Source organism: Onychostruthus taczanowskii, unplaced genomic scaffold, assembly GCF_017590055.1.
Source record: "Onychostruthus taczanowskii isolate IOZ18803 unplaced genomic scaffold, ASM1759005v1 scaffold31, whole genome shotgun sequence".
In the NCBI taxonomy this organism is placed as follows: domain Eukaryota; kingdom Metazoa; phylum Chordata; class Aves; order Passeriformes; family Passeridae; genus Onychostruthus; species Onychostruthus taczanowskii.
Window position 1 is genome coordinate 748,716 of NW_024500461.1, and position 27,505 is coordinate 776,220.

The 27,505-nt window shown below is 36.8% G+C and overlaps 1 protein-coding gene across 2 annotated transcripts in view; it reads right to left on the bottom strand.

Annotated features, from left to right (window-relative positions):
* Positions 1-6,275: 6,275 nt before the first annotated feature.
* The window catches only part of PAWR (pro-apoptotic WT1 regulator), a 72,253-nt gene continuing 51,023 nt past the window's right edge, over positions 6,276-27,505 (bottom strand). For both annotated transcript variants that reach the window (XM_041409816.1, XM_041409815.1), the window contains exons 4-7: positions 23,247-23,281; positions 14,702-14,849; positions 13,285-13,389; positions 6,276-8,835 (exon numbers count right to left, since the gene is read on the bottom strand). In XM_041409816.1, coding sequence (XP_041265750.1) covers positions 8,749-8,835; positions 13,285-13,389; positions 14,702-14,849; positions 23,247-23,281 — 375 coding nt within the window. In that variant the 3' untranslated portion in view covers positions 6,276-8,748. The remainder of the gene's footprint in view (positions 8,836-13,284; positions 13,390-14,701; positions 14,850-23,246; positions 23,282-27,505) is intronic.

The window sequence follows — 27,505 nt, forward strand, 5'->3', positions numbered from 1 at the left end:
CTACAATGAAGTCAAACTTCATAAAATTATAATTAGAAGAAGGAGAAAAGACTAACACAGCCAGCTTTTGCCCATATGACACTGAAGTCAAAGCAGAGGCTTGCCTACCCTGGCCTTGCAGCTTTCCATCTTGGGCCTGGGATACTAGAGCCATGTTAGTAAGAAGCAATTTAATTAAAAGTGATTAATTATTACTTTACTTAAGAGATTATTAAAGTCCATTAAAATCCAAAGTGATGCTTGCCAAGATCTCAAAACAGTTTATTATTTCAATTCTTGCATAATGACGAGGAAAAATATGTTTTGTTTCCATCTCTTTGGTGAGGAGATATGGCACTTTGCCAGATTACAAGGAGGAAAATCCTCCTTGGTGCCAACGCCTAAGTGAACTGCATCCTATGTCTCACCACCTCGGTGCCCAACACGGCAACCGACAAATCAGTCAGTATCTTGCTTTAAAACTTCCCTCTTTCTGAATATCTGCACACACTGTTATCTGCAAAAGAACAGTGGGAAAGACAGATAAAAGTTTCATAGTGGAAGAGCAGAAAAAGAACGTGACATTTTGCCAATTTGCAAATAAATGGAAGCTGATTCATCCTGTCCAGTGGGTCTTTGTATCAGTACAGTTAATGATACTGCCCTGAAATATGTTGGTTCAGCTGTCTAGCTGCAGCAGCATAGTGGACAGCAGAATATATCGGGTGCATGTCCTGAGAGAGGAAAAAAACACACAGAAAGTGCTTACCTCTAAATCTTGCTCCCTCCACAGGTACTTCAGTTGTTTACTTTCCATAATCACACAGCTCTGACTGCCTCACAGGGTCAGAAAAGATTGTTAATAGATTCAAAAAGCATTTGGCAGCATTGATAAAGGCATTTCCTGAACCCTTCAGTTAAGTGGTTTTGACTCCATGGTATTAAAAAATGAGTAAAATACACAGAACACTCCAATTGCAGAGATAAATAATCATCTGCTGGGATAACCTTCATTAGATTTAGAATGTAAACTGAACTACATTTCAGCTTAAGCACTGAAAAATCTCAAGAGTTATCAGTAAAGCAAAAGATAACTAAAGAAAATGAAAGCAAGAAAAAGGACAATTGCACTGGTCTACTGTAGAATCGTCAAGTAGCCAAATGAGATCTGTTTATCTTTGTTTAAAGTCATAAAATACATTTCAATTGTGTTCAAGAAAAAAGGTCATGAAATAACAGACTTGAAAAGTTTCAAGTCCTTATTTACATACAGATCAGACAAAAATACCAAAGTAAAATGCCTTGAAAGGTCTGCATCTTTGCTTACCCACAGAAGAGACAGAGCAAAGACATAAGCTTTATTCATCCTTTTAAGTAACACTTTTGGACATGTGACTTAATTTCTACTTTGAATACTCTGACCTCTCATCTAAGGTCAATTTACAACTCTATGGGTGGACCTCATAAAAAATTCAGAAGGTGGTAAGGCTCTGTGTTACAGAGGCAGCCCTGTGGACACCTGCTGGTCACTGCTGCCTCTGAATTAGTGAACATTCTCACTTCTTATTAAACCCCCAAAGAACAATCTGATTTCTTCTACCAATGGAATAAGTCACACAGTTGTTATCAGGAGTAGCTTCCAAATCTTGGAGTACACTCCTCCCACAGAAGGAAGCCAGGGCAACTCCTCCTGCTCTCAACTGCCTCAGCTACAATATTAGCAGCATTCTAAAGGCCAGGTAAACTCAGTGGATAGGGTGCCAAATAAAAAGGATGTGATTCCTCCACACAGTTTCTCAGTGAAGACTGCTGACAGGGAGCTGAATGAAGAGCATGCTTGCAGAGCTGCACCAGCCACTTCAATCAAAACAAGAAGCACCTTTCTTGAGATCCAGTTCTGGGCTTTTACAATCCAGTGCACCCAGAAGAGTAACCTTCCTCTGATTCTAGGCTTTTTTAAAAAAATTCATAAAAGCATCACTGTTTTACACAGGCACAGTAAATTACATTAAGATGTACTAAATTACTTCACTCAGTAACATTATATTCACTGTGCTTCTTAAAAGACTTTTAAAATTATTTTGTTCCACAACACTTGCATACAACTATCTGGCACACTACAAAAACAGGGAGTATTTTGTTGGGGGAGTGTTTCTTTTTCATAAATCTCTCAGCAGTTGTTAAGGAAGAATTTTCTATATTTAATTCTGCAAATACAGCAGGAGGGCTCTCAGATACAGGGAAATCAGAATTCCTCTACACAGTCCTGACTCTTTAGCAAGTGGTTCCCATCTTATCCTGAGAACCATCTCTGTTATGCTTCTGCTAGAGATCTAAATGCTTAGAGCTAGCCATCCCCCAAAATATTAACCATACTAATCAACATTACCATAGCATACTACAAATTACACTGTATTTGAAAATCAATGTCCAACATTTCTGACCTCTCATCTACAGCCCAGCTTAGTCTAGGAAAGATATGATCTAAGCCCTGGGTAAAGATGGTCATTTGCATTTCTTCAAGGGTAGAAAGTCATATTCTTTTCCTTTTTAAGTGTCTGTGCAAAGGTGAGCAAATGAAAAGCTGGAGATTACATTTTTCTCATAAAAACACTGAACTGTACTGCAGTGATAACTGGAACCACTTCTAGATCTCTATAAAATATCCAGTTTGTCATCCTTTCCTTGTTGAAAATTAGGTGGAAAAAATGCTGGAGAAAACTAGATTTTCTCCATCCTTACACAAAGATATCCTCTCCCTAATATTCAATCCTGCATAGTCTCAACCCACACATTTTCTCGTTTTCTCCCTGCTTTAAATAAATATATAGCCTTATAAATCCTAGAATCTGGAGAGTGAAAATTGAAAGTGACCACTCTTTTAAATGTCACTTCTCATACAAAGCCAAAGCAACAGAATTACAGGAGGGTTTAAGTGATATTTTACTACAAACCATAGTGAGCTGAAGCAATTAAATAAGAAAGAGTGATTCAGCTGGGAACAATTAGCAGTTTCTCTATAATTGCTTCACAGAGAAATATGGGAGTTATTTCAAGAGAGTCTCAACTTGCAAAGCTTCAGCAGTTTTATTGTCCCCACCCATTAAATATATTTGGTAGCTGGCTGTAAACACACATACACTGTTGCAATCAAAATTTTAAACTCTCTAAACTGCATCATTGTTATAATGAGCCTTCAGGCAAAAGCAGAGATTAACATTTCTGAGAGAGAAAAACAAAGATTTCATTCCACTACCTGTCTACAAAACCTGATTTGCAGGGCGAAATACTAATGGAGAGTATATCAAGATGCCAATTATCAACCTCCACATGTCTAAAATATAATTTTGTGTAACAGAAAAACACTCTTTCTTTTAAATTATGTTAGCATTCTTAGAAAATACTGATACCAAGAAAGGACAACATTTAATCCTACTTTGTTGCAGATTACACAATAGCTCATTTAATGAGCCTGCAATACCTAAATATCTTCAGGTCATTTAATCAAGGACAACCCATAAAAATTGCTTGAGTTCCCACACTAAAAGACTAAGAGGAGATTGAGTTCTCATTTTTGCTGCTGTCACTTTTTAAGTGAATCATTTTGGTATTCCAGAAAGCATAAATTTTATCAGCTGTAACACCTAAAGAGGTCAACAATAAGACAATCAATTATAAAACCCATTCATTTTCAACAGTGGTTCTGTTTACCAGAAAATGGCAGAGCAGTAGCACAAAATATACATACATTTTCATTACCTCCCCTATTAACGGAATTCCAGATCTGAAAATAAAGTTTGATTCTTATATTATTTAATATATTTTAACATTTACAACATATTAATTAAAAATCAAGGTAGACTTGGATTATCTCTGCAGTATAGATAAAGCTTTTATCTCTTGTTATCTGTAGATAACAAAGAGCTTACCACAAAAATAACTAAGTGTCAAAGCCATCAACTAAACATACCAAAGATGGCCTTTGTTACCTCAAAGTTTCCTTCTAAAACTTACACAACTACTACCAAAGTTCAGTTTAACCTCTCAGTAATTATAGCCACAGAAAGATTTCCTGAAGAAAGCCTAAAATACAGCTACAAAATTAAGAGTTTTCTGGCTCCTCCATTAGCAACATCCACTACAACTCCACGACTAATTACTAAGCATGTTTTACATATTTTGGCCCAAACCAGTAGAAAATCCAAGTTAAGACATTTCTAGAATACTGCTGCTATTCTCTGCTATACTACAGCACTTGCAGTGTGAAGTGACAGCTGTGCTCCCTAAGAAGTCCACCAATGACTACCAAGGCAATCACTCAGAAACAATGCTGGATGTTGTCTTTTTAGCCAAATTTTCTTCAATGAAGAATCAGAATGGTTTGGGTTAGAAGGGACCTCAAAGATGATCTAGTTCCCTCCATCCCTTGCCATGCAGAAGAATGCCTTTCACTAAACCAGGTTGCCCAAAGCCCAAAAGAAAACAAGGACTTACAGTCTTAAGACCTTACCTTCAAATCTGCTCCTGGAATTCTTCTGAAGACATTTTAACTTCTACTGCTGTTAAAAGAAGGCCTGGTGGGTTTGGGTTTATTGACATAAGCACCTTCAGATGCTTCAGGCTGTAAAGTGAGCCCAACTTAAAGGTGTTAAAAGAATTTCTACTGGGGGCAGCAACTTTCACTTCAAGGAAAGGTCTAGCGATAAGAAAATGAAACATTCTCTTTTTATGTGGTATAAAATAGATGTTACAATTTCCTAATCAATTATTAAAACATGCCAATTGCTTAATATTACATCAAATGTCTCCAGTGAATGCAGAAATTGAAGGTCAATTTTGTTTAAACAGAAATCCCTCCTGAGATACCAGCAAGAGAGACCATGGCTACCGGGTGTGAATTAGGCTGCCTGCTCAAAGAATGCCAAGTGAAACATATGCATCCATTTCCATACCTGAAGGGCTGCCAACTGCTAGACAGTAGGGGCACAGCTGCAAACCTGCAGGTTTAGGTGGAAATTCACTGCATGGAGGATTGGGCTATTTTGGGACACATCAGATGGATGTGTATCCAAATGCCCACCATTGCTCTTACATGTGGAATTCCCACAAAGTTTCACTTTTCATAGTTGGAGACAAACAGAACTTTTTATGGTGCAACTAGAACAGTAGATTGTCTCAATATCCTTACCAATATTCAATTCCTCTCAAAACCTTGGTAAGCTCTTAAGTGTCACAAACCAACTGTCAGCAGCAGTACATTCCTCAGTGTATGAGATAATTTTTTCATATAAATATTTGAGGTTTTTTAAGAAAGGAGAAAAACCAGTAAATAGATATATGGATGTTGTTACACTTCACAGATACCACTTAAATTTCTAGAAGAAAAAGGGAAAAAAGAATATACCAAAAGATACAAAGAGTTAAGTTATGAGAGAAAAATTAGAATACCCATGGGAAAACATACCAAGTGCTAAGATCAGGTAGCTACTGTATAGCAAATCCAGGGACTAAAGGACCAGCACAGAAAAGGCACTTGGGTACTTGGAACTAAAATTTCCCACCAAGACTGAGGAACCTAAAATGCCAAAGGTAAAATGCCAAAGGAAATGCAGTTTTGTATTTTAAAACAAATCTAAAAGCCACCATGATTTCATAAAGGCAGTCATCCTTACCCAAATTCACCTAACATTTTAAATTTACTAAGTGCAAATGCTCTTAATGGATAATGTCTTATCCATAAAGTACCCATGGTGTTGAATGCATGGTTGCTTATGGTATTTATGTTTGCATTCTTTTAAAACAACAACACTGAAAGCTTTATGATAAAATGCCATATAGTTATTCTCTCCCTGATATTTACTGATTATCCACTTGTTTTCTTTGTGTAGTCTGCAGCTATAAGGAGATCGCCCTTAACAAGTCTGCTTGTGAGGGAGAACACTTACTTTCACCGAGCTTTAGAAGTTAAAGCAACTCACTTTCTGTAGAAACAACATTGTAACATTCTTGCTTTTCCTGGAGGCTTATACTTCTGCTTTGAAGTGAAGAAAAGATCATTTCTATCTAATTGATGGAAGAATACTCACTATTACCTGAAGCAAAAAAGTACAGTGTAAATGCACAAATTTTTCTCTTGTGCATCTGCATATGCATATACACTTCCAGCTCCAATGTGAATGCAAAACTCATTTCAGCAGTTCAGATTGGGAATGACACACTACAGAGGACAAATCTAGTTAGAATTTTAGAGAGACAATATTAATTCTCCTTTAAAGACAGTAAGTACTCAGCCTGGATTAAAAAGAATCTTGTTTTATTTGAACAAAGGCAAACAATCTTTATTATAAAACATGTATCTTTCACCTGCAGTAGAAGAATCTCAAAATAATTTTTATAATCTGGTAACAAGTATCACCACAACTAGTCAATATTCAAAACTAAAATGGATATTCAGTTACTCACAGGTTAACGATGTTTCAATTTTTTAAACACTTAAAATGGGTATTTTCTAAAAATCACTCTGCATTATGATTATGAGACTGTTTTCAGAGGAAAACTCAACTACCACAAGTTTTCCAGAGCAGAAAAATCACAACTAGCCCTGAACAAGAACAGTTACATTAGAAATCCAGAAATTCTGCCAAATACTTCTGTCAGTTTTATGTACAAGTTAAAAAAAACCTAATTCTGGCATTACTGCCGCCAAGAAGAGGTAATGTGAAGACACGTAACTCTTGTTTATGCTCTTTGTTGCTGTTTTTCTTTGGTTTAAAATATACATGAAACACATTTGATGAAACATCTCATTTGCTACTTCATACTGTTATCTGTGTGTACTGCAGTATGCTTCTATGATGCCTTTAACAACGCTCCAATATGTTTGACAGCCCATGCAGCACATGGGTACGTGTGTTCCCTACCTAGTACACTGAGAAGGAAATCACATGTTCTTCCAGAGAAAGTTTCATATTTATTCAAAAGGCATACATCTCAACTGACTTCATTATGTCATTAAATGTTCAATTTCATGGAACTTAGAAATTAAGGGACCTCTTATTGTTTCAGTAATATTACAAGCAATACTCCTTGGTGTACATTGTAATTCAAAGGGCTTATACAAACCCCCTGTACCATTTAACCCCCTGAGAAAAGGTTTTAAACGGTGTTCCACGGAATCTCATCCACTGTGAAGGAAAACACTGAGGCATCCTGGACTGCAAGTGTCTTATAAAACACTCTAAAGTTCTGAAAAGTTTTTCCTCATCAGAAAGCACAAATGCAAAATAATCTACCTTATACCCAAAACAATCCAAAATGTAACAATAATAGCTGGAATTTGAAATTTAAGAAACACCGTCATTAAATGCACATTATGAAAACAACTGGCAAATCTGAAAAGACAATTATCATCTATATTTCACATATATATATTAATATAACAATACTGTTATACTGTTATATTAAAGTTGCTTTTAAGTTTTAAGGTAAAAAAAACTGTACGTATGTAACTTTCTGACACCAAAATTGGCCATAAAAATCCTGGACCCTTTGAAACGTTTTAATTTTTAGTGTCTTTCCTCAAAGGGTATGTGCTTTTAATCTGACCAGGAATGAAAAATGTGCTGCATTAAGATGAAATAAAGTACAAATAAGCTTTAGTCTAAATGCTAACTGAGGTCTGTGATTAAACTCTAAGGAAAATTTTGTCAGCTATCATGTTACAGAAGAATCACACACAGTCATAACTGGATTGTAACATCTAACAGGCACTTTTTAAACAACTTGTTAGGATAAAAATAGGATTTCTATACCATTTGATGTTTCAAAAAGGCACAAATCACTAGTATGCCCCTCTACTTTGTCACATAAAAAAATTTCACTCAGCTTAAAAAAAAATCCAAAAACTAGTATGGGTTATGATCACTAGAACTTTTAGGATGACAAGTGTCTTTGCTAAAATGAAAGCTCCAGGCTTTGTTTGAATTCTCAACACAGCAAACTAACTGATTGCAAACTTGCATTTCATTGCTAAAGCAAAAGCCATAAAATAAACTGCAGTGCACGACTTCAATGTGATTCTAAGAACTTATTCATGCTGATACGGGAGGTGATTTATTTGGCTTTGTGGTGTTTTGCGTTTGTTTGTAGTTTTTTAGTAAAACCGTCCCCTTTTGACAGAATACTGTTAAACATGGAAAAAAATCATTGCTACTCTCTACTACTGTCAATCTTTCAGACACAGTAAAAAAACCTCAACATACAAGAGTTCTAGAGCAAATCATCAATCTGCAAAATGTTATACATCAGTAATAAGGCATCCACTTTACAGTTATTTGAACAAAAAAGGAAGCATTTCCCAAAATACATATTTTGAATCTGTGTAAACAAAGCTCATATGTATTGCTTCCATTCATTTCAAAAATATACACCCACATAGACTGAAAATTATCTTGATGCTATGAATTTTAGATTACTGTGATTTATGCAGCTGTAATCTGAAGATACAAAATCCAAATATTTTTGAACTTAAAATTTTGAAACATGTTGAAAATTTTAATCATGCTTATGTGAAAAGAAAGCTAAAAATACACCCTGAAATTTCATTGAACAAAGGAGAAAGCACTATGAAAATAAACATTCATCTGGTTTCCTAACAATAAATACAAAGACAGTTATTATAAGATACTGCAACACAGGAAATATTACTATATTGACCTTAGTGTTCAATCAGTAGTTTTTCAAATCTTTCCTCATTGATGTCTGAATCTTCTACCTTGTCAGCTGTCCAACAACTTTTAAGAGGGTTTTGTTTTCTTGCTTCAATTGTTCATTTTCGTCTTCTATATCATCTAGATCCTGTACAAGAAAAAAAGAAAAATAAACACTTCTCAGGATGGAAATACAAACTCTCAATTAGTAGAAGCAGAAATTTAGTATCTTAGCTCTGAAATGAGGAAGCTGGCATAGGGAAGAATTAGTGTTACAGCAGGTACCCTTAGAACTGTTAAACCAGCCTGTTTCAAAATGTTACTATAATTACAAAACATTAATATTATATTCCTAAGCACCTTAAATAGAAACATGTTCAAATCAAAGCTACAGCAGGAATGAATGCATAAAGAAACCAAAATAGAATGGGAGTGATTATTTTTCTGGCATATACAGAGTGTTATTGTACAGCTCCTGTTCCTGCTTCCCTGATTGCTTGTCTACAACTATGGCTCTCATGTATACACATCACTGATTGTTATTGCAAGAAGGCCTGTTTTGTGTATTAAGTATCAAAATTTTCAGAAAAAGACATGCCAGTCCACTTTTTTTTCTGTGGAAAAAAAAAAAAACAAGGACTTCATACCTTCTGTCTGAAGTGCTAATGGAAGAACAGACACCACGCACACAGCAGTAATGGGTGCTCAAAATAGATTGCTTTCACCGTGTTTGAAAATGTGTTTGACACACACAAATGTTTGTGTCTTTTCCACTAATTAACATTTTGTCCAGTTCCCATTCCACTTCTTCACTCCTAACAAGTTTTTTCAAGCCTTTAAAGTGAGAATCAGTAATAATGACTGCTTAATACAAACAACACTTCAATAAATGTAATTTTCATGTACAAAAATCACATGCAAGAAACAGAATGTGAATTAGAAAATAATGAAGATACAGAAGAGTAATGTCAAGAGCAGGATTTTAAGGAGAAAAATGAAAGGTAGGCAAAGGAAAATGAACCAGAATTCTCACTGGAGATCCTATGTGTTTTTTGATTCAAGTCTGCCAAACTGTCCTCTTGCCTTAAGTAGTAAAAAGAAGGTTTTCTCTCTCTTGATCCTTTAAGTTGTTAGGCAGAGTTTGACACACAAAACCCAGGTTCTTATTTGTTTCTCAGTGAGGTCATTCCAGAAATGCATAATCGATATTATCTGTTCAATTGGTATAATGATTTTTAAAAACCTCTTCAGTTTGCCAAGCTAAAATCCACACCTCAATACCTCTGTAATCCATCCCTTTATTGTTTTAGAGAGTGGAATCAAGAAATCACTAGCAGAAATTCCTCTTTGCCTCACAGAAGTAAAGCTGCATCACAGTATGAATCAATTCCAGAAGAAGCATTTGCCACTCCAAGATAACAGATAGAAGTGACTTAAACACCTAAACAGGGTAAGTTTTGGTGGATAGATGCTACAAATACAATTTAGTATAAACAAATACACTTTATAATCTATTTTGTGCAATTTAAATAAATAGATGGAAGGGACAACACATTTTCAACAAAACGGTATCTTTTTAGTTTGGTAACATAAAACTTGTATTACAATGTTCAAACTTGTTGATCTAGCCATCAGACACCTCAATTAAAGCTTACCTAAAAGCCTCCTGTTTAAAATTCTAGTATAATTGACTCCAAATAAAATATTACAAGTTTTTGAAATATTTATGCTGTAAAAATAACATTCCAGAAATTACTACATGTAAAAGTTTCTTGAATATAAGCCAGGAAAAATAACTGCTGCACTTAAGTATCTACAGAAATAATGGGTTGAGAGATGGAAGGGGTTCTGCCACTCTTGAAATTTAAAGCTTCTTATTCAAAATTATAACACTAATTCATGCTTACTAGCAAAAAAAGATGCAATAGCAGGAAAGCTTGAACTTCACATACCAAAAGAACTGATAACTACACAATTGACATTAATTGGACTGTAAATCCTCACTGACAGACTCTCTCCAAACACACTTTTAACTACACTGATATCTTAGTAAGGTCACAGATGACTAAGCACAAACTAATTGACAGCTGAACTTTGCCTACAAAGTATTCAAACATTTTGAGATGCCTTTCAGACATTTAAGGTTTTTATGAAGCAATTGCCCCTTTCTTACAAAGAACATGGCAGACATACTTTTAATGTCTAATGTACTGAGAGAATGCTGTTTATAGGAGAAAGCCTTTTCTGTTCCTCACTATAAATGCAGCTCATATCCTTTAAGTATCTCTGTGATGTACTGACTAAGCTGAGTAAAATGATAATGCACATTAAATAAATACACTTATTTAAAATGAAAAAAATTCTACAAAGAAGTTCTCATGATTCTTGGAAAAAGTTTTTCAAATGCAAAACAAGGTCTTTGCCAATCACAGATGCATCTGTGGTTATGAACTGACTAAAACTTCTAGAAAGAGCATTTCACTAAATACTGACTGAGAAGTCAGAAAGATACACAATAAAATGGCCTTTTAAGAAGTTATCTAGGGTTTCTGATGTGGTATTCTTCCCATACCTGTGGATGTCAACATCCAATAACTGTGTATTTTGATGAACAGAAAAGCTGGAGGAAAACCATGAATGTGTAGATGGTCAAATTCAGAGACCTCTATTTAGGCTGCCTACCAGCAAAATCTTTTAAGACGACCTCTGCATAGACTCACTAAATAAAGTTCAGTCCTCAGGACATCCTTTTATCTGAACAGAAGGCTGAAGATCGCAGCTGTTCTTCCATGAAAAGCATCCAATACTGGTGCTAGGACAATCCATCAAATGGATGTTTAAGTGCTGCCTCTCATGTTCTCAGTTATGATAATAAACCTGAGGCAAATACAACTGACATATTAATTTCCATAACTTTCTATCATGAGAATGATGTTCTGCAGCTTTCTTAATTTTTCAAACCTTTTCTATTTCTGAATCCACATGGATAGCCAATATAAAAGCAATCAAATTCAAGAGTTAATAAACAGGAAAGTGAAATTGTATTTGTGTTAATGGAAGCATCACTTGAGACAAGAGTTCAAGAAGACAAATAACTATGCTGGTCATAAAATCAAAAGTCAGCTTTTTCATTATTAAGAAAAGCCCAAGAGACACAGACATAAGTAACTTGCACTCTATTGAGCAAACTGACAATATTAAAGGTATAAAAATGCTGACCTGACGGACCAAAAAAATCCCTTCTCTTCTGTGTTTAAAAGTATCTACCTAGGGAGCTTTGTAGATCTCATGGAAAGGTAAAATTTTAGTCAATATATAAAGAAGTTGGTTTTGAAATTACTTTATTCAGTCTATGTTTGGTTAACATAAAACTTGTATTATAATGTTCAAACTTGTGATTGCAGAAATTGCCCTTGTACTTAACACAGGCAATGCACAGACAGTGCCTAATTTTACTATGGATGTTCAAAGACAGTTTCTAGTTAAGACACTTGATGGATTTCATTTAGGACATCATACTTCAAGTACAGCCAAAAAAAATAACATTGCTTCTGGAACATCAAACCTCTCAAAAAAGCTGTGGTCCTAAACACCAAGATTTCAATCATTTAGTTTCTTTCAATTTGTTCTTTCCAACCTTTGAGTCAGGAAATCAGATGTGACCAACAGTATTAAATAGCTTTGCCATCCATTATGCAGAAGGAATGAAAACCTGCCTCAACTGTAATAAGGCCAATAAGCTTAGATGTGACAGATTCTTTGCAGAATGAAAGAACTGCATGAAGAGCATTGCCTCAGTTAAAACAGAAATCTCTCTCAAACAGACACCACCTCATTTATCCTACAGATTAACTTCCAACTTTCTCCATATAAAAGCCAAAATATGTGTTTCAGAATAATCTCATCTCTTAATTTTCTAGGTTAGTTTGCAAACTTCTGAATGCTGTCCTCCTTTGCTATTAATGAAAAGCTGCAAAATGTAGGTGTGACACTATTCATGCAGTTATTGCCTCCCTTCACTGATGGATTCACCAGAGCCCTCTATCTCTAGTACATCAGGGTTCCACATCTCAGCCAGGAAGTGCAGGATGAGGTCAATAATCCATGCTACTGGAAGAATTCCTGTTTGCCCTTAAAACTGGTGCATTTATCAACTCTAAAACTTCTCATCCTGTCCCATTTCCAAGCATGTCTCTCTCTCTTCTACCCCTCTTCTCCTGCCTTCACACCTTGCCTGGTGATGTTACCTCATGCCTCCTGCCCTCTGTCTTACTCTGCCTTTACTTGGGATCAACAATAAACTGTATGAGAATATCTGTCAAAATATAAAGAGTTGGTTTTATAACCTTGCTTTATAAACACGTAGAACAACAAGGAATTGACCAGCCTTAGGGAAGTTACTCATGACAAATACAATTCACCTTAGAAAGAAAATACAACTTACTGACATACCTCTTGAAAAGCTACACAGATACAAAAAAAACCCTCAATTCTTTTCTGACCTTGCCCAACGGATGCGGTGCCTGGAGAATACAACAGAGAATTCAGACACTTTTATTTCCTCTTTATAGAGCCATGTAACAATGTATTTGCTTACTCTGTTTAATAAATCAATTTCTTCTTTCAGCTTTCCAATTAGTTCCTCTTTGTCCTGTGCCATCTTCATTAATGTTGCATTTTCCTGTCTTTCTTTTGCAAGTTCCTATAACCAGAATACAGAATGAAGTTGGAAATGTAAATTCTTTTTTTAAGAGACAGTTTTAAGCTAACACTGTCTAAAACAAAGAAAGAAGAACACACATACAGACACTTATCTATAATTCCTTTCCTACAGCAAGTCAAACCCACATCTTCAAGCCCTTTTACATTTCAAGGAGCTAAAGAATCATCTCTAAGAATATTTTACAACAGCAAATCTGTTTGGTATCTGATTCAAGTGATAATGTTTTAATTTATATTTAGCTTAAGCTTGAACACCGAATTGGACAGAGGCCCAAAACAGAAGAAGTAAAGCATCAGCTCCCAAATTGTTGTTGGTTGGATTTTCTGTTGTTGGTTTTTTATAATACCATTAACAAGAAATGAAGACTCACTTTTAAATCTGTGGGCTTGAATGTGACAAAGAATTAACATGTTCATTAGGAAAGAAGGTGCTTAAATCTTCTTCTATTTTTTTTTTTTTTCTGGCAATTAAAGTATTTCAAAAAGAAGATGACTTAGAAGGGAGGATTATGGTGTACTTTACTCAAATGAAGGCTCCTCAAGTCTTAAATCAAAAATAGTATTTTCAACAAAATACATGTTATTTTTCCCCCTTTCCAAAAAAAGACCTATTCAAATTGTGTTAACTTAGTAACTTTCACCCATATGATTCAAGAATATTTGTTAAGTTACCCACAAAAAATCCACTTCAGAGGAAGACAGAGAAGCCAGTAATAGATTACACAGATGAAATTATTTAGCAAAATACTGGCTTAGGTGAAAAGCTCAGCTTTAACATTATTACGTTTTCCCAAAACTGTTTTTATTAAACCAGTGTGAAACAATACAAACCATTTAAAATACATATTTTGAATGTTTACAGCTCTAACAAACAACTGGTTAGCAATCAAATTTTACAATACTTCGGTATACTAAAAAACCAAACCAACAAGTAGATCTGAAACCACCTTGTAACCTTGTGAACAGCCAGTGAGCTCCTTTTTCCCCCAAGATATTTGCTCTGTGTTGGTGTGTCATGAGGTACATAGGAGAAGCACACAGAGCACTGCTGGCTTTCTAAGTGTATTATCTTTGCCTTAACTATTTCTCACTTATATATCAAATGAAAACTAAACATCTGTGATTTGAATGTTCACATTCTTCTCAGTCAGTCTGTATGTTTTCATAGACATAACTGTCTGTACTTCTACATTTTACATCACTTCTATGTATTTTACCTGCAGATTTCCCCACGGAATTTCAAAAGTACTTTATTTCAGATGTATGCCACAGAAAGGCTAGTTAGTACTTACCCTTTCAAGTTCCTCAATCCTCTTTTCCAAAGAGTTACTTGGTAGAGAGCTGCCAGAAGAATTTGCATCTCTGCTGTATCTGCTGTAAGCTGTCCTCTCTGTTCGGGAATATCTATTTGGAGCGTCGTCTTCTGGAGCATTAGCTGTACTGTGAAAGGCAGAGCAAAGCAGACACCTATTTACACATTTAACAAAATGGAAATGAGAGTGGTCACAGAAGAGCTTTCCAAAGCAGTCAGTAGGTCAGTCTAATAAACTACAGAGAACATGTTTCACAGCTCTTGTGTGGCTGAGAACTCACTAAATTCACTGCCTCAGGGATAATAATACTTGGATAATGCAGCTTTCATCACATGGGCAATACACTATAAACACACACTTATTCTATTTTTCAGGTTTCATTAACTGTGCACATTGAAAGCCAAGCTAAATAACTTTATTTCAAGAACTAAAGTGCCATTACAGAGTTTAAGACAATCATCTTTTTAACTAGATGAAAACATAAGGGATGAAAAAAAAAGAACAGGTCCAAAACATAAGAATATTGACTAACTTTCTGGGAACTATAGGTTTGGCCTGTAAGGGAATGGAAAGTAAACTGAACTGAGAAAGTGATGCGACCCAACAAACCAATTTTATGCCATCTCCAGATGTTTTACTTCAGAACTTTGGTACAGAGGAGTTTGTCAGAGCTGGCTGACGCTCACTCCTTAAGTGGTCCCTTGGGACCACTTGGTCTAGATTGTGTCTATTCATTAAAAATCAGTCATGGAATCAACAGATAGGCACTGCAAGTGCACATAAGCTAGTTTTTTAAAAAAGCATGCAGGTTCTCCATTACTACTGGTATGTACAAAACCAGTACTAATTTAAAAATATGTATGACAAGTCAAGCATTTTCAGTCACAAAACTAACAGTATCCTTCCCACAGCCATTTTCTTCCTAACAGTAATGTTACTCACCTTCAATGAAGATTCTAAAGAATAACTAAGTACAACAGAAAAGAGTGCCCTGAGAGTAGGCAAAGAGACTCTCCCTCTCCAATTCACCAAAATAATTACACTTCTTAGACTTAAAATATACAGACAAATTGCCAAGACAAAACCAAAAACAGATACTCAAAAGCCATCTGGAGATGGTCCTCAATAATCAGCTCTAGGTGGCCCTAGAGGTCCCTTCCAACATCAACCAGCCTGTGATTCCACAAAAAAGTATGTATACACTGGTGTTCTAGACCACTTAGGAAAAGAATGAAAAGAACTATGAGCATCCCTACAACATTTAATTTAAAACACAGAAGAGTATGTGATTAATGTGTCCATTTAAGAAGTTTGCATTTCATAACTCTAGAAAACCCTTGCTGACAACGTGCAGATTTAGATGGATACAGTGCAAATCAAAAGCAGGAGTATCTGGCAAACGGATGTCCTTTCGTGGATATAAATATTCTTTTGCTCCAGTATGTGTGAAGTTTCCAAGACACACTGACACAATTGTAAGGAATTTTGTAGCTTAATGTTATTACCATATTTAGCACTGTTTATTCTTCATCCAGAAGATTTTTTATAAAACATTTCTAGGGCCGGATATGCATGTTGCAACACAAGACAAATATTTAAACTTAACTCTATAAATTCTAGATTATTGAGTTTCCTAAAAGAGATGTAGTTTTGTGCTGTTAATGTCTCAAGGAGAGACCACACAAAAAATGTCTCAACTTTTCATCATTTAAAAATGAATACTTTTGCCACCATACTGGAGTATTTAAACTCAGATACAGTGAGTGATATTGGCAGACAAAGATTAGAAGAAAGAACACCTGGAAAGGGAGGGTTTCATTAATGAAGAAAATGCTTTAATTTTCAGGGTTTTTTTTCCTGAGACTCACCTATTTCCTCACCTAATTTCCTCACCTATTTCACTGGGCAGCAGACCCTACTGAACACATTCCTTCTCATTGTAGGAAAGTACAAAGAACATATCATGGAGACTTCTAGGAAACAGGATTAAAAAAAAAAACATTTAAGGAGGCATCAGTCCATAACCTAACACAAAGGATATGACAGATAAAAAGTTAATTATTTTGGTTGTTATAATGAATGGCTAGTAAACAGTAATGGCAAAAAAGTGCTGCCTATGACACAACTTTCACAAAGTTGTGAAACAAAGAAACATCTTTCACAAAGAATGGAACTTATGAAGTGACATTGCATCTGAAGACTTAAGTGTTAAATGAGAAAGAAACACAGAATCAGAATATGCTAAATTGGAAGGGACCCATCAGGATCATTTAAGTCCAACTGTTGGCCCTGTCACCTGTGCCTGAAAACATTGTTCAAATACTTCTTGAACTCAAGATGGGCTTGGTGCTGTGACCACTATCCTGAGAAACCTAGTCCAGTGCCCAACCACCCTCTGGCTGGAAAACTTCTTCATACCCAACCTAAACCTCTTCCGACTCAGCTTTATGCCCCTCCCTTGAGTCCTGTCATGGATCACACGTGTCAAGGTGTCTGTACCTGACCCTCCTCTCTCTCTCACAAGGAAGCTGTAACTGCAACAAGGCCTCAGCTCAGTCTCCCCTTCTCCAGGCTGAACACACCAAGTAACCTCAGCCATTCCTCAAAGGCCTCCTGCTCCAGTCCCTTCAGCATCCTTGCTGCTCTCTACTGAATGTTCTCTAAGAGCTTAATGTCTGTTTTATATTGTGGCACCCAAACCTGACCCAGCACCCAGTGCAGAGCAGAGCAGGACGATCGCCCCCTTGCCTGGCTGATGATGCTGTGCCTGAAGTCCCCCAGGATCCTTTCCACAAGGATGACTAGAAAAACAGTATCACTGAACTTTGTGTCTTTACTGAGGAAACACCTATGAACCACCCTCAACAAAGATACTGTCTATGGAAGTATACATGTAGATTATGTTTATATATAAAAAAGCACAAATATAAATATATTTTACAAGGTTTTTTTTTCTGGCTATACTTAAAACAAAACAAAAAAATAGCAAGATCAGTTTGACTCCTCTTTACAAAGAAAGAGGAATTTTGGTTTGATGTTCCTAGTTATTTCCTAATAACTAGGAATGATGGTCCTAGTTATTTTCTTTACAATAAAATCAGTTATTTATACAGGGACAGGTTTAATAGCATTATTACAGCAAGGTGAAATATCTCTTGCTCCTTCCAATGCTTCTTTGATTCTCTCAATGTCTTTCTAAAACACCGTCCAAATTGCCATTTCGCCCAGTGAAAAGCACCCTGTCCAAGCTGTATTTCAACTACAACAGATTTATTTGTATGCCAGAATCTTATAACTATACCTGATTTGGAAATTCCTAGTTATTTATGTCACTGCAATCCAGTCAGTTGCTAACAGCTTCTCTGGAAGAAGCAAAGGGCAATTACTTCTAAACAGGGCACCTTGGCTTTCTGTTACTTCAGACCACTTAAACCAAATTTGCGGCTCTCAGAGCTGAGCTAAGGAAAGGCAGTCTTACCTTTCTTACAGCTGCATTCCTCGGCTCCTTCACTTTTCCTGCCTCTGGCCTTCAAGTGAATGGGAAACTACTCAAATTACGATGCAGCAATCGTGCAGCCAAGCAAAAGGAAGCCATCACTTGCAGCAGCCACAGTGGCTCCCTGAAGCAGTAGCTTGCCCAGCTGCACGAGCACTGGCCCAAGGGGCAGTGAGGAACTCCAGCCAGAACTTAGACCATCAACAACATTTTGCAGAAATAAAAACTGCAGAAACACACTTTATGTGTTTATGCCTTCTCATAATACCAGCAGTGTCTTAAGAAGGGCTACAAAAGTCAAGAAAAACTTCTTAAGTGACCCTTGTCTAAAATAAAATGCTCATATCTGCAAAGCAGTGGTCCTAAGGTAACAACCTAGATGAGAGCATGCTTCCAAAGCCAGCCCTCACTGCCACACTCCTAAACCCAGGCAAGTCTGGGCACAGCATTACGAAACAGTATTTCATGGCTGTGGTTTTTTTTAATTAGTGAGATCAAGGTTAGTATGATGGAAAGTAAACTGTCATAGTTTAAGTTTTATAATTATCTAAAAACACTGAGGAAGGCAATTTCAGCAGTGTTCAAAGATTTCCTTCAGAGTCTCTCCAATGAGTGCTCTGAAGCACCTTCTTTTTTATGGTCTCTACTTCCCCATGTATTTTTCAACTCTTACATGAATGATAAAGGCAAGTATGATGGAGTCTTTTACAATTACTGCTAAATAGTCTCTACCTCTAGGGCTCCATGTTAATGTGCTGTACTATAGTAAAAGAGGGGGCAAAAATCCTCTCTGACCTTTTGACTGGAAGCCATAAAACCATACCATACTGTATTCATTTCCACTAGTAAACCAACTTGTAAGGGGAATACACTTCTGAACAATGAAGAGATTTTAATCTAGGTCTTTTTGTAAACTGATCCAGTTGATCTGTCTGATTCAAGAACCACACAAAAATCTTTAAATCCCAATATGCAAGGTTTGCTTTACAATTTTTTTAAAGAAACGAAATTGGTACAAAAACTAGTAGACAGTCTTTAAAGGAAGGTGATAGAACAAACCTTTTGTGTTTATAAAAATATTCCTATGTCTGCATAAATAACTTGCTTTACTGTTACTTGCAAACAAGTCTTTTAGTTTACAAAAGAAACATAACTTATGTTTACATGTAGATTAGACTCAAATATTTCAATAAAGAAAATGCACTTTGTCCTTCTCATATTTGAGAAATCAACTATGCTGATACCATCAGACCTAAATTAGAAAACCATTCTTACTAATAGCAATATGTTTGGTACTTAAAATATCTATTCACAAAGCAGTGCAAAAAACGGCAGACCCAGTTTCATAACAGTAGTTGGAAATGGCCAGGACGAGCCATGTTGCATTAAAAAACCTGAGAGGAAAATGGAAGAATGGCAAGTTGATATGGGCTATTACAACTTAAGTATACCTACACATTTAAAACACTTGAAGCTCACAATTGGGACAACTGACTGACCACAGCTCCCAAATACTCTCCTGCAAGTCCTGTGGCCTTCATGTCAGCATGACCTTGCAGATTCTGGTCGTGCTGTTAACAGACCTCACAGTACCACTTCCACCCCACAGCAAAACCATCATTTTCTCTTGAAAATATTTTATGCATTCAACAATGCAACTACAAAGGGACCCCTCCCCAAACTTCTGGGGGATGTGAAAATTTCTGAAGTAAATTCAGAAGACAGACCACAATTGTAGACTAAGATCCTCATCACAAACTTCTATTTACTTTACAGCACAAAGAGACAGGCTCAGTTTGTCCAAGTCACTAAGCACACAGCAATACACAGAAGCCATCAGAGTTCATTTGTAAACATGTTTTCCAGTCAATGGTCACTCAGTGAAATAGGTTTCCCAGCAATGTCATATAAATGTTTAGTCACGGATTGTTGCATCCATATAGGGGAAAGTAGCCAGTGTAATTCATAGTGTAAAATCTGGGCAATTCCTTAAGTCCTGGAACACACCAAGAGAAGAATGATTCTGTAAGAACACACATAACTGATCTGCTCTGCTTTTTAATCTCTTTTCTCTTGTCAGATACAGGAGGATGAGTATCTCAGTGTAGAGGCATAATCACAGAATTGTTGAAGTTGTAGAAGAATCTATAAGATCATAACATAAAATATGAAAACAGTTAAATGGAAAGGGAAAGGTACTGCAAGTCCAGAATGATATCAGTAATCCAGAACTAGAAGTCAGAAAGGACAGATAATGGAGACAAAATAGGAAGAAAACAAAACCAACAAGAAAAAAACCACATACATGAAATCAGACAAATAATAAAGAGAAGACCAGGACCTCGATGATTAAATACAAGGATGTAGGAGAAATGGGGAAGAGAAAGGAAAGGGTGCCTAACTGCACTAGGAAATGGAAACCAGTGAAGTGAAGGAAAATGCTGAAATGAACAAGATGTCATGTTGGATAAGAAATAACTGGGGAAGAGTGAGAAGGCAGAAGAGAAAAAGCAGCAGTAAAAATGGAAGAAAGCAACCTGAATATTTCTGGCAAATAACTCAGTCTTTCAATGGAAAAAAAAATCTACTACAGAATCCAACATTTCAGGAAAATACCGTTTCCTTTTTGCTATCATGTCTATAAAGTCTACCAACCATTTCTCTCCCACAAAGTAGTGGCCACTTACTGTTGTAAGTAAGTTTCAAATAGGATCTCAAAGTGCTTGTCCCTATGTGAAAAATGCTTCACCCTCAGTTTGCATTGAAAACCTAAGGGAGTACACCCAAGACTGTTAAAAGCAAATTAAGCTGAATGTATTTGAGCCTTGAAGCAGCCTATTATCTCAATTAAGCCTTCAGGCATTAACATTCCAATTCTAGGTGCAATCACAGAATGGCATTTTCCATTTCACAGGTTCACAGAGTATTTTGAGTTGCAAGGGACACACAAGGATCACAGAGTCCAACTCTTAAATGAATCACCCATTCAGAGACTGAACCCACAGCCTTGGTGTTATTAGCACCATGCTCTAACCAACTGACTTTCCAAGGGACTCCTACTGTATTTGGAACTTCAGTGAGATCTGAGTGATGTGAGTAAGAATTACTGTAGAGGAGGCTGCTTTCTGTAAGACCTTCAGCTACTGCAAAATTTGGAAGAAATAAACAAGCCCAGAGCAATTCTGGTTCAAACCCATTAGCACTCAAACCAGAAAGCAAAACCACTGGGAGTCATACCTTAAATACCCTCACAGGAAAAATTAATTCAGGAAGGCAGAAATTTTCAAATACAGCAGAAAATTAATATTAATTCCAACAACGGTGGGCATTGTATACCTCAAGGAGAATAAAACCCCCTGAGTATTTGTGAGCACTGTGCACTGTGTTGACAGTGGTAAATAATCTTTCACTTTCAACTTGAAGTTCAAGACAGTGCAATAAATAAGATAGGTGGCAACATACATAAAATATTGAACAGCAGCTCACAGTAAGTCAGATTCCTCCTGAATGTGATGCCAGCCCTGACAGAGGAAGTTGACAAAGACTCTACATCCCACATATAACTAAAGCTGACTGAGGGAAGACTGCATAACCAAGTCTTATTTAGCATTTTCTAGCTTTGGCATTTCCTACTTTTGCAATGCTAATCAGTAGAATTAGATTATTTTCAAATAAGTTACAAACGTGGTTGTGCAAACTTCTATTTATTACCACCCCACGCACAAGCAAGTTTTTGCAAGAGAGTATATACAGCATGCAAGCAGAGATAAGGTTTATGAAAAGCCACAAAAGTATGACACACACCACTAAGTATTTGCAGATACAAACAGCAATAAAATTCTGCACCAGGACTGAAGAGGAAGTAAAGACTGAACTAAAATGTGCTTGATTAATAAGAAATGAATCATGAAATTACATCATTATTAAACTTGTGACAATAAGACCACCCATTCTGCAATGACAAAGTGATTTAAAAAAAAAAAACTATAAAAAGCATCACTCAACTGGGTTTATGAGAACCTGGGAATATAATTATAAAAGACACCATGCTAGGAAAGCTAAAGCATAACAGGAGAGGTTATTCTTTTTTACAGTGTGGGAGGTGAGACTCTGGAACAGGTTGTCCAGAGAAGCTATGCGTGTTCCCTCCCTCTAAGTGTTCAAGGCTATGTTGGATGGGGCTCTAAGCAATCTAGTTCACTGGAAAGTGTCTCCACCCATGGCAGGGGACTGGACTAGGTGGCACTTTCTTTTACAGCTATATATATATATATATATATATATATATATATATATACACACACACACACACTGATGAATTAACCACCTACGCATTTTACCCAAAGTAAAGGATACCTAAAAGGCATTCGTGTATACAATAAGAACATTCTTACACAATTGTCTTGCTTCAGTTGATGTATTTTAGAGCCTGCATTACCATAACATTTCCTAATAGCTGCGATAGTTTTGTCAGTACTAATTCCACATGGACAAAAATTTCACACACTGGTCAGGTGCATCAAGAACTTCTGAAGTATTTCTCTGATTAAAAAGCTGGAGAAATGACCAGGGTAATACTTGACTCAAAGACAAACAAGTAACGAACAGGACATGCCATATATGAGAAACATCTCTACAACTGAAGACAGTAGCATGACAAAGCCATCTTTCACTATTACTATGGAGAGCAACAAAATTATCTTCCTTTATTCAACTTCAGAATATGGTGGTTCACAAATTAAACTGTGAAAATACTGGCTCCTAGGCAATGTGTAGTCAAGTTTGACATTTGATTGGGAAACTATTCTGCCCTAGTAAGATCCAGTAAAACACTAGTGGAATTTATTTTAGAATAGTAACATAATAGAGGGCTTTGGATAAGCTTGCTGCGTCTTTCAGGTCCTTTGCATGGTATCAGGCTATATATCCACAGTAGCAGTATGACGGCTCCAACTACAAACAGCCATTTAATCAGCATTATTTCTGGCAGAAATATAAACAAAATTGTTGTGTACAAAGATCTCATACCTTTTATACCTGCTTGAAACCATCCTGGACGAGTCCTAAAAGAAACAAAAAAGGAAAAATTAATTAGTATTTTTTTTGTAGCTGTACTGTCAAAATACCTTATCAGTCCACAGAAAACTAAGTCCGCAGTGAGAGCAGTCCCATGCCACTGTACAAGTCAGTTTTGCATTATTTTGCTGTCAGGTATACACAATACCAGGACTTCTGTCACCATGTTAGTGCTTCTGAACATCACCCCAGAAGTCTTAAGCGTCTGCCTCTGATTACATCATAAAACTGGATGCACTTACTCCATCCCTCTGCATGCACAACACAGGAAGCAGCTCACACCCTGCCACCAGTACATCTCCACCACTAACTAGCATGGAAACACGAGTGCACTTTGACAGTTGTTCATGAACTTGTCCAAGAGCAGCAGAGCAAAACTGTTTCAATTCCTCAGCACCACTGCTGTCCTTCCAGATGGGAACAAAAACTAAAGCTGTCAAGTACAAAAATTAAGACATGTTTCAACTGGTAAACAAGGGCTCAGATTTGACAGAGTAAGTCCATAAATATTTTTTTGGATGTTGTAAGAACATGATCCAATTATTTTCTTAGTCATAGGCAAAACACCCCCAGCAAATAATAAGTAAGAAGTCAGACAAGAATATTTAAGGAGTTAAAGGACAATTGCCTTTACGAGAAAAAAACCAGGCTAAGTATGAAATGCTGTCTACTTACAACACTTACTGTGGGCAAAGAAGTAAATGAGCTCTTACAACAAGATGCAAGAGAAATTCCATCCACTCTGAAAATTCTACAGAACATTACAGAGCTTTCACTAATCAGCATACTAGTGACTTTGTAAGTAAATAAACAAGCTAAAAATTAGGACATGAAGAGTATTATTTTATTACAGAAAATAGAATTTTAGAAATATTTGTATTACAGAAAAAACTTGATCTGAAAGTACATTTTATTTTATGAAGCATTTTCCATTTCTGCCATATATGCTACACCTTATCCCTAAGATAAGCAGAAGAACAAATTCAAACAAATTCATGGGAACTATTTAAAGAGATCCACAAATATGACAAAATTGCTGGTTTAACACTGATAACTATTTTTATCATTGATGACAGTATCTGAAAATTAGTGATTCACAGCTGTGAAACAGAAACCTAATTTTACCTCTAAAAGGGCAGAGAAACAATTTTATATGTTACCAATGCTATTTTTAGGGTAGGTTATCTTTGAAAGGTCATGGAAGCAGGGGGAGGTTTCTGAGGAGTAAAATGAAGTAAATGTCATTCCTTTCTTCAAGGATCATCCAGGGAACTACAGGACAGTCCTTAGCTCAGTCCCTGAGTAGGAAGTGAAACAAATCCTCAAGGACGGGAAGGTGAAATCAGCATGGATATATGAAGGGAAAACCATGCCTGACCTGAGAGCCTTCTATGATGAGAGGACTTGGTGAATGAAGGCAAAGCAGATGATGCTTATCTAGATGTCAGCACAGCTTTCAACACCTTCCCACACAACATATGTATATGGAAATAGAGGCCAGATAAGCAGACCATGAGATGCAGTGATTACCAAGTCCAAAGGGTTATGAGCAGCAGCATTAAATCCAGCTGGATGCCAGCCACTTTGCAGGGATTGACAGAGGGGCCAGTACTGTTTAATGGCTTCTTTAGTGATCTGAATTATGAGACAAAGTACAGCCGTAGCAAGTTGGCACACTACAAATAACTTGGATGAGAGGTTAACAAAACATCAGGTGGCTGTCTTGCCATCTGGAAGGACACAGACAAGCTGGAAAATGGGCTTATAGAGACCCCATGAAGTCTAAAAAAAAGGAAAATGCGAAGTCCTGACCCTGAGTCTCGGGATGAATAATCCCAAGCAGGAGTACATGCTGTGGAAAGCTGCTGTGCAGAAAAGAACCCAGGTGTCCTGGTGGACATCAAGTTGAACATAAGCCATCTCTGTGCCCTTGCAGCAAAGGCCCATGGCATCCTCAGGATGCACTGCCAGCAGGTTGAAGGACAGCATCCTGAGGAGAGCTGCAAAGACAGTGACGGGACTAGAGGAGAACTCACACAAGGAGTTGCGATGTCACTTGGCTTGTTCAGCCTGGACAAAACTGAGGGGAAGTTGCAGTTACAACATCCTCATGAAGGGACGAGGACAGTCAGGCACTGATCTCTTCTCTGTCGTGACCAGCGACAGGACCCAACAATGGCCTGAAGCTGTGTCAGCAGAAACTTAGTTTGGATATTAGGAAAACGTTCTTCACATCTCAGGGTGGCTGGGCACTTGAACAGGCTCTGCAGGAAAGAGGTCACAGCACCAAACCTGACAGACCTCAAGAAGCATTTGGATGATACTCTCAGGCACATGATGCGACTCTTGGGGTGTCCTGTTCAGGCACAGGAGATGGACTCATGCGTCCTCTCCAACTAAGGACGTTCTCTAATTCTCCTCTGCTCAGCCCTGGTGAGACCACAGCTGGAATGCTGGGTCCAGTTCTGGACTTCTCAGTATGACAATATACTAGAGAGACTCCAGCAAAGCTGGACATATGATTAAATGTCTGGAGCATCTGACACATAAGAAGCTGAAAGTGCTGGAAATGTTCAGCCAGGAGAATAGGATGCTCAGGAAGTATCTTGCCAATGTGTACAAATTCCTGATGGGGTAAAGATGGAGACATATTTCTATCCCTCCTGACAATAAAAACCCAACTGGCTACAGTCCTGAGCAATTTTCTACACGTATCCTGCTTTGTCTGCAAGACTTGGACTGGAGACTTCCCAAGATCCCTTCAAGCCCTAAAGATTTTTAGCTTTAAGACAGTCAGCAATGACTGATGAAGTGATTTGTCTCTGAGGTACCTGAAGAGATTCAAATTGCTTCATCTAATACATTACATGTTCCCTGTATCCAAGAACTGCAATGCCACATCAGTAACATCAGGCACAGCTCCTGGTGGTGATGGTCTCAGAAACATCCCAGCAGCCCCACTGACTATGGGCAAGCCGTTCAATTGCCTTTTTCGGCACGCATGGAGAGTCACACTGGGTCTAAATTTTGCCTGCCAGCAGATACAATAAAGTAGGAAGGCTGGGCCCTAATCTTCCCCATTCTTTTTTTTTTAACAGCTTCTTTTTTTCAGGAAAATGCTTCCCGGTGAACATAAGCCTTGATTTGCAGGGAAAGCCAGAATTCAGGAGAAAGGGAGAAATTGCACCTGAGACTGCAGTCTGGTGAAGCACACATACCTTTGCACAAAGAAATAGTAAGAGATGCTTGTTCTGTACCGCAGACACTAAAAGGATGCACTGAATGCACTGTATACCCCCATATTTGCTAAAACGTGTTCATATACTAAATGCAAATAAAGCTGTAAAGCAATTACATAGACTTGTTTGCTTAATTCAACTGAACACTTTTTAAAGTTCAGCACTACTATTCAAAAAAGCCAGCTCTTCAGAAAAAGCTGGGAAAGCAAACAAATGCTCAGAGACAAAGTGCATAGCAAATACTCTCATTTGCTACAAATGACAGCTGTTAAAACAAACAAACAAAAAAAAATTGACTCAATTAACAAGTCCTTTGTAACAGATGTTTCTACAGTAAGTATTAGTGCTTTTTATTTCTGTAGTTGAAACTAACTATGAACAAAAAGTTAAAAATGCACATCTAATGCACAAAAAAAAAATCCTCTGGACACCGAATTAATATTGCAGATTTGGTAAATTATGATTTTTATTACTTTGAAATCTTTAATGTAAAAGGAAACAAATCATCCTTTAAAGTGATGATGAAAGCACTAGGAAAATGTATTATTTAGCTCTGTTCTCATCTTATGAAATTTATGTTGTATGTGTCCAAAAGTCTCTGGCAACATGAATATAAGTAGTCACACTGTAAATAGCATTATGTGTCTATAAATCAAAAAATAACCTAAGATTTCAAACTACTCAGAGATCTTAAAATGAGGCAAGCAACTATAATTTAAGATCTTGTCTCCTCCTCTGGAGACCTGAAGGTTGGCAGAAAATCAAGGGAAGGAGAAAAGGAGGGGCATGCCTGTTCTGACAAAGTTAACCTAAAAGCAGATGACTATTCTTGTACATAAGTACTTATTTACAAAGCTGGCTTATATTCCTTAGTATTTTTTAACTTTGACTTCTAACCCACATTTAAAATATCTAATCTTTACTATAAAAGTGAATGATTTGTCATGAGCAACAAAGTGATCTGCTCATTTG